At 34.5% G+C, this 22,443-nt stretch overlaps 1 protein-coding gene across 5 annotated transcripts in view; it reads left to right on the top strand.

The window, feature by feature from the left end:
- The window catches only part of LRRC7 (leucine rich repeat containing 7), a 493,673-nt gene that overhangs the window by 276,151 nt on the left and 195,079 nt on the right, over positions 1-22,443 (top strand). For 2 of the 5 annotated variants that reach the window (XM_059056301.2, XM_067005990.1), the window contains one exon: positions 14,327-16,370. The exons of 2 other annotated variants lie outside the window; for them this stretch is intronic. In XM_059056301.2, the coding sequence (XP_058912284.1) occupies positions 14,327-14,333 (7 nt within the window). In that variant the 3' untranslated portion in view covers positions 14,334-16,370. Of the gene's footprint in view, positions 1-14,326; positions 16,371-22,443 lie in introns of those variants that run through there. One more of the 5 variants, XM_067005998.1, reaches the window with a different exon arrangement.

Below are 22,443 nucleotides of genomic sequence, written 5' to 3'. Positions count from 1 at the left end.
GACCTAGAAGAACTAAAGAGCAAATAAACAATGATGAACAACACAATAAATGAAATTAAAAATTCTCTAGAAGGAATCAATAGCAGAATAACTGAGGCAGAAGAATGGATAAGTTACCTGGAAGATAAAATAGTGGAAATAACTACTTCAGAGCATAATAAAGAACAAAGAATGAAAAGAATTGAGAACAGTCTCAGAGACCTCTGGGACAACATTAAGTGCACCAACATTCGAAATATAGGGGTCCTAGAAGAAGAAGAGAAAAAAAAAGGTTTCTGAGAAAATATTTGAAGAGGTTATAGTTGAAAACTTCCCTAATATGGGAAGGGAGTCAGTCAAAGCCAGGAAGCACAGAGAGTCCCATACAGGATAAATCCAAGGAAAAATACACCAAGACACATATTAATCAAACTATCAAAAATTAAATACAAAGAAAAAATATGAAAAGCAGCAAGGGAAAAGTAACAAATAACATACAAGAGAACCCCCATAAGGTTAACAGCTGATCTTTCAGTAGAAACTCTGCAAGCCAGAAGGGAGTGGCAGGACATATTTAAAGTGATGAAAGAGAAAAACCTACAACCAAGATTACTCTACCCAGCAAGGATCTCATTCAGGTTTTACAGAGAAATTAAAAACTCTCCAGACAAGTAAAAGCTAAGAGAATTCAGCACGACCAAACCAGCTTTACAACAAATGCTAAAGGAACTTCTCTAGGCAAGAAACACAAGAGAAGGAAAAGACCAAAAATAACAAACCCAAAACAATTAAGAAAATTTTAATAGGAACATACATATCGATAACTACCTTAAATGTAAATGGATTAAATGCCCCAACCAAAAGTCATAGACTGGCTGAATGGATACAAAAACAAGACCCATATATATGCTTTCTACAAGAGACCCACTTCAGACATAGGGATACATACAGACTGAAAGTGAGGGGATGGAAAAAGATATTCCATGCAAATGGAAATCAAAAGAAAGACGAGGTAGCAATTCTCATATCAGACAAAGTAGATTTTAAAATAAAGACTATTACAAGAGAAAAAGAAGGACACCACATAATGATCAAGGGATCAATCCAAGAAGAAGATATAACAACTGTAAATATTTATGCACCCAACATAGGAGCACCTCGGTACTTAAGGCAAATGCTAACAGCCATAAAAGGGGAAATCGACAGTAACACAATCATAGTAGAGGACTCTAACACCCCACTTTCACCAATGGACAGATCATCCAAAATGAATATAAACAAGGAAACACAAGCTTTAAATCATACATTAAGCAAGATGGACTTAATTGGTATTTATAGGACATTCCATCCAAAAACAACAGAATACACTTTCTTCTCAAGTGCTCATGGAACATTCTGCAGGATAGATCATATCTTGGGTCACAAATCAAGCCTTGGTAAATTTAAGAAAATTGAAATCGTATCAATTATCTTTTCCGACCATAAAACTGAGACTAGCTATCAATTACAGGAAAATAAACTGTAACAACTACAAACACATGGAAGCTAAACAATACACTAATAAATAACCAAGAGATCACTGAAGAAATCAAAGAGAAAATCAAAAAATACCTAGAAATGAATGACAATGAAAACACAGTGACCCAAAACCTATGGGATGCAGCAAAAGCAGTTCTAAGAGGGAAGTTTAGAGCAATACAATCCTACCTCAAGAAACAAGAAGCATCTCAAATAAACAACCTAACCTTACACCTAAAGCAATTAGAGAAAGAACAAAAAGAAAAAAACAAAGTTAGCCGAAGGAAAGAAATCATAAAGGTCACATCAGAAATAAATGAAAAAGAAATGAAGGAAACAATAGCTAAGATCAATTAAACTAAAACCTGGTTCTTTGAGAAGATAAACAAAATTGAGAAAACACTAGCCAGACTCATCAAGAAAAAAAGGAAGACTCAAATCAATAGAATTAGAAATTTAAAAGGAGAAGTAACAACTGACACTGCAGAAATACAAAGAATCATGAGAGATTACTACAAACAACTATATGCCAATAAGATGGACAACCTGGAACAAATGGATAAATTCTTTGAAAAGCACAATTTCCTGAGATTGGATCAGGAAGAAATAGAAAATATAAACAGACCAATCACAAGCACTGAAATTGAAACTGTGATTAAATATCTTCCAACAAACAAAAGCTTAGGACCAGATGGCTTCACAGGCAAATTCTATCAAACATTTAGAGAAGCGCTAACACCTATCCTTCTCAAACTGTTCCAAAATACAGCAGAGGGAGGAACACTCCCCAACTCATTCTACAAGGCCACCATCACCCTGATACCAAAACCAGACAAAGATGTCACGAAAGAAAGAAAACTACAGACCAATATCACTGATGAGCATAGATGCAACAATCCTCAACAAAATACTAGCAAACAGAATCCAACAGTACATTAAAAGGATCATACACCATGATCAAGTGGGGTTTATCCCAGGAATGCAAGGATTCTTCAATATCAATCAATGTGATAACCCATATTAACAAATTGAAGAAGAAAAACCTTAGAATCATCTCAATAGATGCAGAAAAAGCTTTTGACACAATGCAACACACATTTATGATAAAAACTCTCCGGAAAGTAAACAAAGAGGGAACTTACCTCAACATAACAAAGACTATATATCCCACAGCCAGCATCGTTCTCAGTGGTGAACCCACAGCCAATATCATTCTCAGTGGTAAAAAACTGAAACCATTTCCACTAAGATCAGGAAGAAGACAAGGTTGCCAACTCTCACCACTATTATTCAACATAGGTTTGGAAGTTTTAGCCACAGCAATCAGAGAAGAAAAAGAAATAAAAGGAATCCAAATCAGAAAAGAAGTAAAACTGTCACTGTTTGAAGAGGACATGGTACTATACATAAAGAATCCCAAAGACGCTATCAGAAAACTACTAGAGCTAATCAATGGATTTGGTAAAGTAGCAGGATATAAAATTAATGCACAGAAATCTCTTGCATTCCTATACACTAATGATGAAAAATCTGAAAGAGAAATTAAGGAAACACTCCCATTTACCACTGTAACAAAAAGAATAAAATACCCAGGAATAAACCTACCTAAGGAGACAAAAGACCTGTATGCAGAAAACTATAAGACACTGATTAAAGAAATTAAAGATGATACAAACAGATGGAAAGATATACCATGTTCTTAGATTGGAAGAATCAACATTGGGAAAAGGCCTATACTACCCAAAGCAATCTACAGATTCAATGCAATCCCTATCAAACTACCAATGGCATTTTTTTCAGAGCTAGAACAAAAAAATTTCACAATTTGTATGGAAACAAAAAAGACCCCGAATAGCCAAAGCAATCTTGAGAAAGAAAAACAGGGCTGGAGGAATCAGGCTCCCTGACTTCACACTATACTACAAAGCTACACTAATGAAGACAGTATGGTACTACCCCCAAATAATGGAAATATAGATCAATGGAACAGGATAGAAAGCCCATAGTTAAACCCACACTCCTTTATCTTTGACAAAGGAGGCAAGAATATACAATGGAGAAAAGACAGCCGCTTGAATAAGTGGTGCTGGGAAAACTGGACAGCTACATGTAAAAGAATGTGGTGCTGGGAAAACTGGACAGCTACATGTAAAAGAATGAAAGTAGAGCACTCCCTAACACCATACACAAAATTAAACACAAAATGGATTAAAGACCTAAATGTAAGGCCAGACACTATCAAACTCTTAGAGGAAAACATAGGCAGAACACTCTATGTCTTACATCACAACAAGATCCTTTTTCACCTACCTCCTAGAGAAATGGAAATAAAAACAAAAGTAAACAAATGGGACCTAATGAAACTTAAAAACTTTTGCACAGCAAAGGAAACCATAAACCAGACGAAAAGACAACCCTCAGAAAGGGAGAAAATATTTGCAAATGAAGCAACTGACAAAGGATGAATCTCCCAAATATACAGGCAGCTCCTATAGCTCAATATTTTAAAAAACAACAACCCAGTCCAAGAATGGGCAGAAGATCTACATAGACATTTCTCCAAAGAAGATATACAGATTGCCAACAAACACAGGAAAGAATGCTAAACATCACTAATAATTAGAGAAATGCAAATCAAAACTACAATGAGGTATCACCTCACACCGGTCAGAATGGCCATCATCAAAAAATCTACAAAGAATAAATGCTGGAGAGGGTGTGGAGAAAAGGGAACCCTCTTGCACTGTTGGTAGGAATGTAAATTGATACAGCCACTATGGAGAATAGTATGGAGATTCCTTAAAATACTAAAAATAGAACTACCATACGACCCAGCAATCCCACTACTGGGCATATACCCAGAGAAAAGCATAATTCAAAAAGAGTCATGTATCACAATGTTCATTGCAGCTCTATTTACAATAGCTAGGACATGGAAGCAACCTAAGTGTCCATTGACAGATGAATGGAGAAAGAGGATGTGGCACATATATACAATGGAATATCACTCAGCCATAAAAAGAAACGAAATTGAGTTATTTGTAGTAAGGTGGATGGACCTAGAGACTATCATACAGAGTGAAGTAAGTCAGAAAGAAAAAACAAATACCATATTCTAACACATATGGAATCTTAAAAAAAAAAATGGTTCTGAAGAACCTAGGGGTAGGACAGGAATAAAGACACAGACTTAGAGAATGGACTTGAGGACAGGGGGAGGGGGAAGTGTAAGCTGGGACAAAGTGAGAAAATGTCATGGACCTATATACACTACGAAATGTAAAATAGATAGCTAGTGGGAAGCAGCCACATAGCATGGAGATATCATCTCAGTGCTTTGTGTCCACCTAGAGGGGTGGGATAGGGAAGGTGGAAGGGAGACCCAAGAGGGAGGAGCTATGATGATATATGTTTATTTATAGCTGACTCACTTTGTTATACAGCAGAAACTAGCACACCATTGTAAAGCAAATATTCTCCAATAAAGATGTTAAAAGAAAAAGTGTTGAAAAAAATGTTGGCCAGAACAGAAGGCTAGTGAAGCCCATTTTGAATCTTCCAAGCACTGTGGAGTGTAGCACTCAGTAAGAAGTTCGCTAAATATATTCCATGTTTGTTGTTAAGAAAAAAACATTAACTATCCATAGCCTTATGTTTGAAATGTTAGAAGGTAAGGCAACATAGCAATCATATTATCAGATTGAAGGACAGTTTGCAAGATTTCTACCACTGATGAAACACAAACTTAAACAAAGGATATTAACCCTGAAAACAAAGGGTATTAAAAACCTCTAATCTTCATTAGGAACTCTGTAACCAAAGAAGAAAAAGGTATGGTGACAATATTTTCTCACTAGATACATGGAATCATGGAAGCAATACCATATGTTAGAGAAATTTGAATATTTAGACAAATAAAATGTAGTTCAGGCTTAGTCTTACTAATTAGTATATGGCAACAACTGCTCTGCTATGGAAGTTGACTATTTTTTTCTAGTGAAGAGGCACATGAGGGCACAAAGATAAGCTGGTCCTTGAGAAACTCTCAGCATGTTTGCAAGTAGAAAGTTGTTTGCTGCAGTTAGCCATTAGGGACAGAATGAGTATTGAACAGAAAGTATTAGATTGGCCAAAAAGTTCGTTCGGGTTTTCTGTAACATCTTACAGAAAAGCCTGAACGAACTTTTTGGGCAACCCAGTATAAAAAATACAGTGATTCTAGTTATTCTACTGGAGAACATCCTAGCAGAGGGGAACTACTTTCACGTTACCCACAAGAAACCTGGAGAAAATAACTTCCCTTGCCTAAAAAGGGTAAACTAATTACTAGTGCAGGTACTTATATACCAGCTATGGTCCTAGTAGAGCTGTCAGTTGACCATCTGTAAAACATCCATCCAATATTCAGCAAATATTCATTAAGTACCAGCTATATCAAGCATTAGGCTACACGAACCCTAATTATTAGACGGAAGAACTAAGGGTGGCTGATAGAATGGAGCAATAGTGAAATTTTAGGAGTCAACACTAATAGCCAATTAGATTAGATTCCATCAGCCAAGAAAGTAAGGTCCTTAAGAGTCTCAGAATAAGTGAGCCACTGATGACAGTTCTTTTTATGTAGATGACAGAGAGGCAGAGTATCTGAACAAAGTACCAGTCACCTCAGGAGTTATCTGAAAAATCAGCCTGTGAACAGGATAACTTCAGATCCACCAACAGTAATGAGTGAAGACATAACTCCTAGGTGCTACTGCCAAATGGAAAAGAACATTTTGGGGTATATGGAATATTTGGAAAGGAATAACTATGTTTAAATATATCTTATCTAACACTTGATCATGAGTTGATTTGCATTTGTCAAGGTGGCAAATTCTCAAATGACAAAGAAATGAAACCTAAGATAAAATCAACAAGATGCTTTTTCTATAAATCTGTTATCATTTCTAACACTCAAATATTGGAAAGGAAAGTGAGTCTTCTAATGGAAAAAGGAGATTTGGGGTGTATGTGTGTGTGTGTGTGTGTGTGTGTGTGTGTGAGTCACTAGGTCTGAAAAGAAAAGAATAGATAGTAAAAATGAAAGAAAGTGGAGTCTTCTTCCTACTTCCTCTCCACTAAAGCTTATGTTTTTTTTTGTTTGTTTGTTTGTTTGTTTTATGGGAGATGTGGTTTTCAAGGGAAACAGGGTTGCTGTGTCAGGCTTGGGGTGGCTGCAGTGTCTGGAAGTATAGCCACAAAGCTAAAGAGAATCTGAGGAACCAGCAATGTGTGACCCACAGCAGCAGGCTGGATGGTAGAACGGTGTGTCCTTTCATCCTCCCAAAGTAAATTTAAAGAACTTTTAGAGGTTAGGATCTGATGGCATCCAGACTTTTTAGACACAGACCTTCTGACTTCAAGGGTTACTTACCAATTTCTATTTATAAAACTTCTTACTATAACCCTGCCTTAAGAATATATGTATTACCAGGTGTCCCATATAAGGTATACATCAGAACATTCTTAACAATCATAATAAAAATCATAACAATAACCATTACTTATAGTGGTGTTATTCAAAGTTTCTTTTCAATTAGCTTCAAAATTAATTTGTTAGCATTGAATATCAATTCTGCCTTAGTACTCCTCTAGTAATTATTGCTTACTGTCAAGTCTCCATTAAGATTCCATGTTTGAAATTATGAATGTGTACCTCTATTGATTACTGCTTGTGACTTATTGAGTTATTCTTAGAATAATGATGTTTTTAGCAATATGTTTAGTTTTTCCAACATTTGTGAATCTACTAAACCTTGAAAAGTGTACATATATATTTAAACTCACAGTTGGAGTACTATGTCATATTTTTTCAGGCCCTTAGGGACACTGGTATAAATGCATTAGTTTAGTGAAAGCTCTATTACAAAATTATCATACATTTCCATGCCAAAGGAACTTAGAAATATAAAAAATATTTTTATTTCATTTGTGGTTGTGATTTTATTACAAGTTACTTAGTTTTTAGTGTCCTGTTTCTCTTTTAATATCCTTCCTACCATGAACCTACAGTGAAGATTTTTGTCAACATAGATATTTAGATCTGTTAGGAATTTTTTTTTTTTTTGGTTTTATAACTTGTTCTTGCAAGTTCCCAGTCTGAGAACAGACACATAAGTAAAGAGTCCCAAGAAAGTTCTTTAAGAGAAGTTCTTTAAGAATGGAGAAGTCGGGCTTCCCTGGTGGCGCTGTGGTTGAGAATCCGCCTGCCGATGCAGGGGACACGGGTTCGTGCCCCAGTCTGGGAAGATCCCACATGCCGCGGAGCGGCTGGGCCCGTGAACCATGGCCACTGAGCCTGTGCGTCCGGAGCCTGTGGTCCGCAACGGGAGAGGCCACAGCAGTGAGAGGCCCGTGTACCGAAAAAAAAAAAAAAAAAAGAATGGAGAAGTCAGCTGATTCCCTCAGAGGAGTGCAAGAAGGCTTGAATAACACATATAAAACCCTAAGTACAGGGCCATTTAAAGGGTCAGAACATGTTGTTGAAAGATTCAATGATCCACTGAAGAATATTAAGCTAAAGAGTGACATGATCACTTTGAATCTTTAACAGTTACATTAGCAGTTATGAAGCAAATTTATGGAGGAAGGAAATGAGGTGTCTGGAGACAGAGAGATGGAGTTAGAGAACATTTCAATAGCTTAAAGATCATGTGGACCAGTTTAAATGGATAATAGTGGAGTGGAGAGGAAAGACACAAGATATAGTTAAAAGACAGAGTCAAAAACACTTTAGTAAGTGATTGAATTTGAGTTGGGAAAGATTGAAGGAAAAGAGACATCAGAATGAACTACTGGTTGCTGGTTTGGAAAACTTGGTGAATTATTGTGCTATAAACAGATATATAAGAAGGTTTGGGAGAGATAGAAGGGGTAGGACAGATACTAGTTAGAAATATTGAGTTTAGTTTTGGACTGATTTAAGTTTTAGTGAAATGCTCTGATGAAGAGGTCCAACTGATATACCGATCCAAAAACCAGGAGAGAAATCTAGAATTAGAAGTTTGAGAATAATACCATAAAATTCATTATTAAGCCCAGAGCAATCAGGGCTGAATTTCTAGTTCTAGTAGAATGATTAGATTAATTGAGATAAGTCAACATGGTGAGATATTTTATGAAGTCATTAAAATTATGTTTTTAATGATAAGAAAATGCTCAAATAATAATATCATATCGGGCTTCCCAGGTGGCACAGTGGTTGAGAGTCCGCCAGCCAATGCAGGGGACATGGCTTTGTGCCCAGGTCCGGGAAGATCCCACATGCCGCAGAGCGGCTAGGCCTGTGAGCCGTGGCCTCTGAGCCTGTGCATCTGGAGCTTGTGCTCCACAACGGGAGAGGCCACAACAGTGAGAGGCCCGCATACCGCAAAAAATTAATAATAATAATAATAATAATATATCAAATAAAAACAAAATTGCTTGTGCAGTAAAATCTGAATTGTGTACAAATTGGCCTTAAAAAGGCTGGAAAGAAAAGCGTTAGAGTTATAATGGTCCTACTAGGGTTAAACATTTATGGTGACTTTCCCCCATCTTTCTATTTATTTATATTTTATAAGTTTTTTATGTGCATTACTCAAAAATCAATTTAGGGTAAGGGATGGCTTCCTGGAAAGATAATGATTATGCTGACTTTAAAGGTCTAGATAGAAATTAACCAGATGAAGAGGATAACAGTAATAGAGGTACATAAGTGAGGAATACAGTGTGCACAGGAATCTGTAAGCAGTTGAGGGTTGTTGAAACATTCATGATGTCAGAGAGTGGTCAGAAAGGAAGCTAGATAGGAAGGTGTGTTAGCCCTATGACAGCTTGTTATGTTGAGATTCTATCCAGTGTACTCTGAGCATCTGTTAAAGATATATATACACAGGGTAGTGTATTCATTTGCTAGGGTCACCACAGCAGAGTAACACAGAATGGCTCAAACAATAGAAATTTATTTTCTCACAATTTTGGAGGTTAGCAGTCTAAGATCAAGGTGTCAGCAGGGCTGGTTTCTTCTTAGGTCTCTCACCTTGACTTGCATAGAGCCGACTTCTCTCTATGTCTTCACATGGTCTTCCCTCCATGAATCTGTGTCCATATATCCTCTTCTTATAAGAACACCAATAACTGGTGTCCTTATTACATTAAGGTCCACCCTAGTGAACTCATTTTAACTTAATGACCTCTTTAAAGACCTATTTTTTTTTTTTTTTTTTTTCTTTTTTGTGGTATGCGGGCCTCTCATTGCTGTGGCCTCTCCCGTTGCGGAGCACAGGCTCCGGACGCGCAGGCCCAGCGGCCATGGCTCACGGGCCCAGCTGCTCCGCGGCACGTGGGATCTTCCCGGACCAGGGCACGAACCCGTGACCCCTGCATCGGCAGGCGGATTCTCAACCACTGCGCCACCAGGGAAGCCCTAAAGACCTATTTTTAAATACAGTCCTATTCTGAGTTACCAGGGGTTAAGACTTCAACATATGAATTTGGAGGAAGGGGAGACACAATTCAGTACATAACAGAGTGATATGGTTAAATTTCCTTTGTTAACCATGTGGAATATGGATTTGAGGGAGAAAAGATGGATGAACAGGCTGTTTTAATAATGTAGGCAAGAAATCATTATGTCATTTAGAGCAGTGAATGTATATAAATCAATGAATGTGAAACACATGTAATCATAATAATTCCAGAGAGAGCAGCTAGGTTAGAGGGAAAATAATGAATTCAATTTGGGAAGATTCAATTCTATACCTAGTATAGAGTTAGATATAGGAATCTGAAGCTCAAATACAGATTGTTGGGATGGAATTCTAGATTTGGGCATCATTAGTACATATGTTATTTGGGACAGTGGGAGCAGATCGGTGTATCTGAGTGATGAGAGCAATGGACTTAGAACAGAAAACCAACATTTACAGATGAGGCAGAGAATGAGCCCATGAAGGAGATATGAAAATGTGAGGTAAAGCAGAAGAGTGCCTCATCATAAAATCTAAGGAAGTAGAGAGCTTTGATGAAGGGAATAATCAATAGTCAAAGAGAGCTTTGAGATCCTAAAGACAAAAACTGAGAAATGTTAGTTGGATTTGGAATTAGATGGACTTTTGGATGTGGTTACTTAACGACAATTCTTTGAAATTCTATGTGCTAGACACTGGGTGAAGCATTATAAAGTATATAATTATATTTCATTTTGAGCTTCAGTTAAGACTGAGAGAAGAGTAATTATGTCTGTTTTACAGATTAAGTAAGCAATGGCTCAGGAAAGTCAAAGTACTATCTCAAGATCAACAGACAGCAGCAGATCAGTGGAAGTCAGCTCTAGACTTCTTTCTGTCACCAAAACTGGCATGATTAACCACTAGTAATACTAACTCCCTAAAAATGAGGCAGTTTTATTAACTTGGAAGGACTAGAATTCCAGAGAGCTGTGGGTTGGTGAGTGAATGGTGAGGAAGTAAAATAGACTACCCTTTTCAGAAGAGAAGAAAGTAGGACAGAGACCAACCCATCTTGCTCTCCTTTGTTTAGTACACTGCCTGGAACACAGTAGATGCTCAATAAATTTTAGTTCAATGAACAAGAAATGTTGACATGAGTGAGGCATAAGGTGTACATGGAAGAGGAGGCAGCAGAGATGTAGATTGCATGCAGCCCAAGGGGGGGGGGAAGTGGAGAGGATAATGCTGAAGAAGAAAGAGAAGAAAACTTAAGCCAGGTGCGTCCTAGAAAATGTTACTAGGGTTCAGGATCAAGAGCACAAGTAAGAATTTCACCTGAAACACCTTCTTTACAGTTGAACAAATGTAGTGAAGTATAAAAATAAGTATGTAAGGACACATGACAAGTTGCTTCATCTTTTAACAATCCTCTCCATATTAAGCTTCTTCAGGAAAGAATATCTCACCATTTCCAATAAGTTATTTGCTTTAAAGTTTTAATAAATTTATACATGTAATGCCCTGTGCCTAGATTTCCCTCTTTTTCACTGTATGGTAATCTTTTATTGGAACATAAAGACTTAGATCACAGATTATCTCTTAGAATTATTTATTCAATTCTCCAAACAGAATCTGTCACTCCCTCTCTTTTCTATCTCTTAATGCAATCCTGTAGTGACTTGGAGGCTGTAGATAAAACACTCTTACATTTATTTATTAAGTGCCTTTGAAATACCTTAGCATATCAACAAAATATTTCAAAATGTTATATGGAATATTTTAAAACAAAGGAATTTCATAAGCGGATTCAGCTTGGACACAATTGTATTTATTATTTCAATTTTTATATATAAAATAATATATGTTTTAAATTTTCTTACTAGTCAGCTAAAGACTATTCTGTTAGATGACTGCATTTTGTAATAAAAGCACATTCTTAATTCATTGAGTTTTAATAATCTCATACTGCAAATGACATATAGGTTGGAAAATTTTATGCAATGTATTTAAAGAATAAAATGTCACTTGCCATTATAAAGATTTATCTATTGATCACTGTGATGTTTAAAGAAAATGATTTGTACTTGTGCCCTAGCTTCACTATCTTCAAAGCCAAATTGTGTGCTGTAACACTTTAAGCTTTCAGCTGGTGTTGAATTTTGGATGGTTCAATAGTGGGATGAGATTACTGACTGCTATATTACTATTCTGTTAAACAAATTCATTCTTGAATAATCTATATGCCCTATGGGAAGGTCAAATGATAAGGCAGAAAGATCTGAAATAAAACACTAAGATTTCATTGTTTTGAGTTTGGCAGATATCCAGTTGCATAGTTCAAATTATCTAAGAAAAATAAAGTGCACAATTATATTCAACTTGAGCTTGAACTTAAGCTATGTAGAATTATCCTCATCTAATTTATAAAATATACTGGTATATATGAAATATGAAATATAACATTCTTTGTAACACTTTGCACATGCTGATATTTTCCTTCTATCACTAAATTAAGAATGTGAACTTAATAAACATATATTGGGAGAGTTAAGATAATGTGGAATAACTATATCAATTTGTCCATAAACACCTCTTTAAATAACTATTTAATATTATACCCAAACATACATAAATAAAACTAAAACTCTAACAGAATCTGAGACAAAATATCCTCACAAATAATCTGTGTATGTATTGCCTGTCAGTTAAACTTGCAGATAGGTAATTTTTGCTCAGTCTATATGCATTTTTAATCTACTTAATGTAAGCATTGAACTGTTCAACTTTTAGAACATTTGCCAAGTTCCAATGTAATTAATAATCATATGGATTTGAAGAGTCTAGTTTTTTCTTTCTACTATGAAAATGCTTTAAGATTAATGTGCATTAATTTCAGTTGTATGCAAAAATATTGTAATGTAAGATTATGTTTTTATTTTTTAATTGAAAATGTAAGTCTAATTGGAGCAAAGAGAAATTTCTAATGCAGATAAACTAATCATCATTTAATATTATGTATAACCATAATTGCATTTATCTGAGAAAACATAATTTGCTTTGTTTTGCTATTTAAGCATATCCAATTTTAAAATCATATGTTAGTAAAATTGTAGCATTTAATTAATTTGAATAAAATGTACATCAAAGTTGTAAGTGAAATATGTATAAGTCATTAATTGAAATATGCGATTGGTGGCTTTTCTGGAAATAAAGGAGAGAAAAATTAAGGTAGAGTAATAACGTGATTAATTGATTCAGGATGGCTCCTGATGAAAAATTATGTTCAGTAAGAGTTTGTCGTTATAATTTGTGATCATTTGTCACTTTACAGTATATCATATATAGTGGATTCAGGTGCAATGACTGTCATAAAAATGCCAATTTTTAAAATAAAAAAGATGGTTATTTTACTGATTTAATTCAAAACTCATTGTGTATTAATTTGAGCTATTGCTGTGTTTCCAGAGATGGTAAATACTTTGTAAATGATTTTGTTCTCATATATGCATATATCATTTAAAAAATCAAATTAATTATTTTTTAAAAATATGTTTCAAGATACAAATTTCACATGTTTTTATTAAAACATGAAGATACTGGGCAAAAGTTGTTTTTTAAATATTTAGTAAAATATAAATAGAAGGAATGATTATTTTTTACAACCCCAAACATTCTTTCACTCAAAATTGTTTTAATATAATTAAATGTACTCTTTTACAGTATGTTCCCTTCTGTAACTCACTGATTTCTTCAGTGTTGTTATCTCATCTAAGAGCTTTTGTTAAACACTATAGATTAAGCTGAATTATTCTACATATGATGGGAACTGATAAATTTGAGAAGAAAATTTTATTTAACAGAGGACATTCATAAACCAAATTTTGTTATTTTCAGAGAGAAAAAGGGACACAAACTCAGAGTAAAATACCAATGGGCTCATTTGTGTTCTGCCTTAAACAGCAGACATCAATAATGCTTGTTATTGTAGAGTTAATTTAAATGAGTAGAAATAACTTTGGAAATAAAAGTTTAAGTTATTTTCATGAGACTGGTTTATTATGCAATGATTTTAATGTGAATATTTTGCTTTCTTCTTTTAGGAAGTATGCATGTTTTTAATCATCTTGTCAAATACCACTCAGTCTGATTTTCTGTTTCTATACTATCTAGTACTTGTCTAATCCTAGAACTGTACCACTTTATGAAAATCTTGTTTATAACCTATTTATATAGAATTAAATGAAAACAAACAAACATTTCACGTCCCTGTACTGTAGACCAATTGGTAACTATTTTAGTCACCTTCTGCATTAGGAGTTCCATCTTTTGGGCATTGAAATTGATTTTTCTCATCTTAGCATCTGAAGATCCAGAGTGTGCCCCTTGCCCAATCGCCTGAGACTATACAGTGACACCTACAACAGAGGATGTGGAGGCAGCAGCTTTCGGGCACCAGAAATGGCTGCATCAGGAGCATCAGCACGAATAGACTTTGTAGAGGTAGTTCTCCCAAACTGTATTATGAAACCAAACATTTTTGGTGTGCTACCTGCTGACGGGGGCTGCCTTCTTACTGCCTAGTGTTATGCAAAATGTTTGGTCTTTGTTAAAGTTTAACAATAACATTTCTGACTAATATAGAGCAACCTGATTTTTTTTCCAGGTGTGTTCAGTTGCCGTAACTTTCAATTAACATGAAATTTTATCAGTTTAGAAAAACATTAATACTCATATCTTTGTCCAGTTTATTTCATTCTTAGTTTATATAAAGCTGCTGTCACATATAATTTTTGTATAAATTTTTTTGGCTAGATCAGAATAAACCATCATTTTAAAAGACATCCTAATGAAGTAAATAAGAGAATTTCTCTAGTCAGTTATATACTTCAGAGACTGAATAGGGTTGCCCAGGTTTTCTGTGTGGACCTCCTAATGATGCTCCATTGTGAACTTATTTTGCAAAGTGAAAGATTATTCCCAGATGGTCCCAGTCAAAATATGAAAGGCCAGTGATTGATTGGTTTTATATATCCTTTCATTTTATGTAATTTAATGTGAAGTAGTTATTTTGTAGCTATAAAACACATTTGTTAATTAATCACATTGGCTTTATCTATACAGTTCAATGACTTATAACATTTCAATTTGCATGTAGAATGAGCCTCTGTAATGATGTCTTTGCAAAATAAATAGCAATTGACACAATGGGTGCATTTGCTTTTAACATTTTATACATTTGACTTAGAAAAGTAGGATATATTTCATATTGCAATTTTGAAGAGTTTGAAATTCAGCATCCAGAGATCTTCATCTTGGTGCAGTACAACAAATTCATTCTTCACCCCATCTTCACTCCTTTTTGGAACAAGGCAAGATACAAAGAATTTACTAGTTCTATTGGAACTATTGCTTGATTAAATATAATTTGAACATTCTTTGCATAAACCAGATATGAGCAGGATAGATACACTGACCTTAATAGTATTTTTATTTTTTGTTTTTTTCATTTTTTCCTATTTTATTTCCTTATTTAGGAAATTACGAATTGTCATTTTTTGCCAAATCTACACTATGGAGTTGAAATGTACTTTTCTGAATATTTCCATTCTGTCTTAATGTATTTTAATTTTGTGAATTTATAAAATAATGGCCCTAAATGCGTAGACCTTTGTAAAAAGTACATATATATTTGAAAGTGGATGTTGTTTTTTAGTTAAAATTGTGTAAACACTGATTTTTCCATGAGTACTTATAAAGATCTTATGTAAAAATTCATAAAACTACTTAATTGAGTTTGTACAACATAGTTTTTAGCTGTGTGTCATATACTCATTGACTTCTGTCATTTTCACAATATATTGTATATGTCTCTAGAAACTGTATATTGAAAGGTATGTTGCTCTTCTAAGAACACAAGAGTAAATCTCTGACTCTGCTTTAAAACAAATTGTGCTATTTTAGAATAGTTTTATAATGTGCTCTCATCATGTCCTTCAAATGCCATTCTCAAGATTACTTAAAACATTCTGCATGAAAGTAGCTTTAAAGTATTTAAGAAATACTTCTTCCTCTATCATGTTCTAAGTAAGGAACTGGATTTTCCATTGTTAAATTTTAAAAGTCTTACAGAGCTGCAGTTAAAGTCTGCAGCATAGTGCAGTAGTTCTGTTTGATAATTATTTTGGTGGCGTGACCTAACTGCAGTAAACCATGTTGCATTCCTGGTCTTATGGTAACATATTACAATTGAGACCTTGTATATATAGGATAAAGGAAACTTTTCTTAAGGAAAAGACATTAACATTACATTAAGTAACAAAAAATTGTTATCAGGTTGGAATGATTTAAAATTGCATCAGCAGAAGTGATTACAAAAGTAAAAAATTAAATCAAATACCACTGAATATGATACTTGCTTCGTTTTTGCCCACTGTTCATGCTATGTCACTGTAGTATTCTAACAAGTGGAAGTGATTATAAATTCCTTCACAATGTTTATGGCACTCTAATCTTTTATGCAAAGAGGAGTCACATATATCAACTTAACAAAAATATTAAATGTGTTCATTTCATAAAGTTACATAATTTTTAGCCTCTCTCTATATATATTTTTAAACTAGATAAACTGGTAAAAGGATAAGATGTGTTTATGTACATCTGTTATTATTGAAATAACAGTAATCTATTGTGCTATCTTTTAGAAATATATTCTATTGATTATACATTCATGGGTAGTGGAATATGCATAGTAAACCAGAATTTGACTAAATATACAATAATAACTAAAACAGAAAATAACTCTTAAGAAGAAGGCAGCACAATAGGTGCTTACCCATTCTCCAGGATACCAAGTATTACAACAGAACCCCTTCCTTCCTTGTAAGATAAATGTCCCTCCTGGGAACCTGGGCCACCATTTGAGCAACATATTGAATTGCCTTTCAACATCTTATTGACATCTCATGAAGAGAAGTCAACTTTTATAGCTCTTAGCAGCATCTTAGAAAATAGAATACATCTCCCTATGTTTCTCATAAATTACAGGTTCCTGCAAGTTTGTTAAGAATTTCAGGGCTTCCCTGGTGGCGCAGTGGTTGAGAATCCGCCTGCCGATGCAGGGGACACGGGTTCGTGCCCCGGTCCGGGAAGATCCCACATGCCGCGGAGCGGCTGGGACCGTGAGCCATGGCCGCTGAGCCGGTGCGTCCGGCGCCTGTGCTCCGCAACGGGAGAGGCCACAATAGTGAGAGGCCCGCATACCACAAAAAAAAAAAAAAAAAAAAAAAAAAAAAAATTTCATATACTCTCCCATCCCTATTTTTTTGTTCATATCAAATTTTACCAACTATGTCAACTTTTCCTGGAGCAAAACTGGCAGATCTAAATTTTTTCACAAAAGAATACGATTATTTTACAAATTTTTAGTCATAAACAAAGCATAACAAAGTTATGTTAGGTGTTGTCAGTTTTATATTATTTGCTTCTGCTACAGCAATCAATATAAATTGGATAAAGACTGATAATTTATGTGTATTTATTGGCAGAAAACCAGAAGTCTCAATTACTCAGGCTACTAGAATATTGTTGAGTACTTGTATAGGTGTCACTTTTATTTGAATTACTAAAATATAGTTTTAGTCCATCATTCTAAAATTTAGCAGATATCTTTTAAGTAAGGTAATGATCCTGCCCTTTCTCTTCTCTCTTCACCTACTTGACTGGTTTCTTACTATCCATCCTTTAATCTTCCAATGTATCAGGCCTATACATCTATCTTTCTGTCTTATTTATTTATGTACTTGCCTTTTACATTTTTCTAAATTGTAGATTTCTTGAGGACAGGCATGTTGTTTTATTCATTCTCCAAAATACCTAGAATGGTGGCTTGCAAATAGTATGCATAACTAATGAAGAAGAAAGAAAAGAAAGGAAGAAAAGTAATCCCCCCAAATACTTAAAGAAAATAAGATTACTTCCAGTGAGAGGTAAGGAGGACATATTTGAGAACATTTGAGGGGAACATTTAAAGGGGAAGTTATATTTCAACTATTGGGAAGAAAGCAGCGGTATACTTGCAGAGGAAATGAAGGATATAAGAACGTACAGGGCATAGTTACGGAATGGCCTGATTTTGCTGACAGTTGGATAAGTTAAAATGAGCAGTGCAAGTAAAAGCTGAAAGGTGGATTGAGGTGGTCCTGGCTAACTGACTGCTATTAAAAATTTTTGACTACATGAGTAATAAGGAAGAGTTGGCATTTAAGGCAGCAGTTAAAAACTCAAAAAACAGGGCTTTCCTGGTGGCGCAGTGGTTGAGAATCCGCCTGCCGATGCAGGGGACACGGGGTCGTGCCCCGGTCCGGGAAGATCCCACATGCTGCGGAGAGGCTGTGCCCGTGAGCCATGGCCGCTGAGCCTGCACGTCCGGAGCCTGTGCTCCGCAAAGGGAGAGGCCACAACAGTGAGAGGCCCGCATACCGCAAAAAAAAAAAAAAAAAAAACCTCAAAAAAGAGAAAATAAATGTTACAGCAACATTTCATAAATAAAGCAAATGATGTACTTAAACACAGTGCAGTACACATTTTTTCAGTCTCTTGTGAGTGGCTGACACTGACGATAGATGAAGTCATATGCACTACATCTCAGTCTTTGTCTTCCCCTCCAGTAAAACAGTAATCTAGACAAAACTGTTTTAGCCCATAAGTGGTCTTGAATTCCTTGACAGTGAAAGGGAACAAATATTTATTTAGCGGATATACTAGGTTCTTTATCCATGAACCTTATTTTACTAAACCTTATAACAGTGTAAGGTATGGCTTCTCACTTTTTTTAACTGACGAGGAAACTGAGTCTCAGAAATTAAGCAGAGTAGAAAGTGGCAGAACCTGGATTCAAACCCATTTCTCTCTCCTGTGCTCCATAATGTACTGACTTCACTGTTTTACGTACAGATTGTATTCCTGCTTAAATGATATTTTTAGCAACTTCAAATTATTTATGCTGATGTTGTTCTTGATTGATTTATCTCCATGGAACTTGATTAGGAATCAAATTCTATTAATGCCTCTTCTAGATTATAGATATTTGTCACATATGACAAGAATTGCTTATTCTTTTGAGGTGTTTTCCATTAAAAAAATATGTCAGGGTATGTTTTGGGTTCTGGAATCACAGATTAACCATTCAGTCCTCATAATGATAAATTAAGGAGATGATCAATGAGTTTATAAGGTTATGAGTGTCAGTTTATTTGTGATAATGTAAGGTTTTGTTCCTGCCTTTAATTTATGGCTGAGTGTCTTTAACCATCAATTTTATCTTTCCAACCTGTTAAAATCAAAGTGATTTCTTCTTTAGCATTTCCTAACATAGAAGATTGTAAAGGTACCAATACCTCATACAGCAAACGTGTACTACATTTTTCAAAGCTTTCAATAGTAATTTTTTGATCTGCACATTAACCTGGTAAGGAAGGTATAAAAGATATTTTCCATTCAGGTAATAAGAACTTTAATGTTATTTGCCACCATTTAAATAATATTCTTAGTCCCACAGACAATGCACTGATTTTTGTGTCAGCTTATGCTATTTATTGGTGTATACTAATTCTATATTATATTTTTTCTTGAGGACAAATGTTTAGAATTGCAATTTTCATTTTAAGTTGATGCTTTGCAAAAGGATTTCCCCAAAACTGTTAAAACTTTGAAATATAAATTTTTTCTATCCACAAAATACAGTTAAGTAGTTCAGGATGTTTCTATAGTAATCACTGAACAATGTGCTTTTGGTATTTTTGATATAAGTAAATATAGAAATTATGTAGCTTCTAATATCAAAGCATTTGTTACTTTAAGATATTTCTAAATTTACTTTTTGATATAAAATTGATCATGCTTGAAATCAAACTTTTTTCTGTGTACATAATTGATATACATTTTACTCTTTAGGAAAACAAATAGAAACTGGAAAAATTTTAGGAAAAAGCAGAAGAATGTAATTCTCATCAGTCTTCTCTCTGGATCAATAGGTTTATATGGGCATCTAAAATTGTTAAAATGAAAAAGACTTGGAAATAAAGAGGATTAAAAAACAGCAGTAAATATGGATACATTGAGATGGCAATATACAAACTGTTGTCCTAGTTTTGTCATTTAGTAATTCTAACAGAAGAGCAAAGCAGTATATTCCTTTAATACCAAGCTTAGGGCACAAGAAATAAATGCATTTAACATAGTGATGGAAAACTCAATAAGAGGATGAAAATTAGAATCAAGGAAAACTTGCCCAACATTTATTGAAAACTTACAAATGAGCACTGTACTATGTGTTGAGAATTTCAAAGATATATTGGGTCCTTTCACTGAGTTTTTGGTTCTGTGGAAGAGATATTCTAGCCAAGGAAAATCATGTGCAAAAGCAGAGAGATGAATGGAAACTGATGAATTATGCAAAGTACTAGGAGATTCATTTGTGTTGTATGTATCGGCTTGTGCATATAAAGAGATGGGGTTTGAAAAGTAGAGAAAAGCCTATTTGAGTAGTGTTTTGTATGCCAGTATAATGGTTAGATCAATAAAGAGAAATAAGCCTAATTCAGTGAATTTTGCAAGGAATACTGGCCATTTAATTTTTACCTAGTATAGGCACTAGAATTTAACTCTTATAGGTCATATAATTGCTAATATTTATTGAGTTCTAAATTCTTTACATATATTAACTCAAATAACCCTCACATTAACTCTCTGAACTAGGTATTAGTACTATCCTTATTTTATAAGTAAGGACACTGAAACATAAAGAAATCACTTACCCAATGTCACAAAGTTGGTAAGGTGAGGTAGAAGGATTCTAACCCTGGCAGCCTGACTCAGAAGCCTTCTTCTTAATAACTATGGCACAGCAAGGTAGAGTCCACTCAAACTGGACTGAAATTTTGAGGATATGTGATGATATCTTTTTTTAGAGATTTGAATACATATTGAATTCGGCAAAGTTTGGTAACATTTGTTAGTAAAGTATACAAATCTTTTTAAAACAACAGCTTTATTGAAGTATAATTGATATCTAATAAATTGCACATATTGAAAGTAGCAATTTGATAAGTTTTGAAACATATATACACCACCGAAAGCATCACCACAGTAAAGATAATGAATATATCCATCGCCCAAAAAAGTTTCCTCATGGCACTGCTTACTCACTCCCCACCCAGGCAAATTCTATTCTGCATTCTATCACTACAGATTAGTTTGAATTTCCAGAATTTTATGTAAATGTTATCTTAGAGTATATTATCCTTTTTGGGGGGTCTGGCTTTTTTCAACGAGCATTATTATTTTATTTGTCTATGTTGTAATGGTTATCAATTTTTATTGCTGAACAGTATTCCATTGTATAAATATAGCACAATTTCTTTATCTTTTCCCCTCTTGATGGATATCTGAGTTGGAAGTTTTTTTCCAGTTTTTCTCTGTTACAAGTTGGCTGCTCTGAATAGTCACGTACAAGTCTCTGTATGAATGTTTAAGGAAAGAAGTCAGGCACAAGGAATATATATGTTTTCATTTATGTAGAATATAAAGTGGCAAAACTAGTCTATCTTATCGGAAATTATAATAGTGGTTATCTTTGGGGAGGTAATTAGTGACTAAAAGGGTGCATGAGGGAGACTGCTTTTGGACTCTGAAAACATTTTGTTTCTTCATCTTGATATTGATTACATGGGTAACCAGTTCAGTATATGAAAATTCAGTGAGCATTACACTTCTGCTATGTACTTTTCTATAGGTATCTTACACTTTGATTAACAGTTAAAGTGAGGCTAGTGAAATCATTTGGTTCAGTCTAGATCATTTTCTATGTGTTATCTGCCATGTATGCTTTTTATTTCATAGCTCTTATTAATATTCCAGTTATATATGCCTATAATATCCTCCTTGTACATTCTATACCATTACATTTACACCTTTTACTGTAATTACTATTTTACTGTATTTCTTTCTTGTCAAATTATAAAATTTCTGTAAAAGAAGGTAATATCTAAGTTTCTTACCTCCATGTCCATTGGTTGGCATGGTTCTTGGTACATAGTAGGTATTCAGTGAATACTTGGATGAATGATACATAATTTTTCTTTCTGGTTTCTTGTGTACCTACTCCAAGTTTAGCCTCTGAGTCTTCATTATTTGTTTTCTACTGAAGGTTTTGCTTCCCCTACTGTCTACAAATTATGGATTATATTGTGTGATATTAAAAGTTTTTCCCCCTAACCTCAATTCTCTGTTTTACCATATATTTTTCAAAATAATAATAACTTCTATTTTTGAGTGTTTACCATGTGCTCTGAGCACTTTACATCTACTAACTTATTTAAGATGCACCATCCAACAATGTAGATACTCATATTGTTCCCATTTTATGGAGAAACTGAGGCACAGGGATATTAAATATCTTGCCCAAGGTTATAAGGTC

Source organism: Kogia breviceps, chromosome 1 (assembly GCF_026419965.1).
Source record: "Kogia breviceps isolate mKogBre1 chromosome 1, mKogBre1 haplotype 1, whole genome shotgun sequence".
NCBI classification, from domain to species: Eukaryota; Metazoa; Chordata; class Mammalia; order Artiodactyla; family Physeteridae; genus Kogia; species Kogia breviceps.
This window is presented reverse-complemented; position numbering and strand designations above follow the sequence as displayed.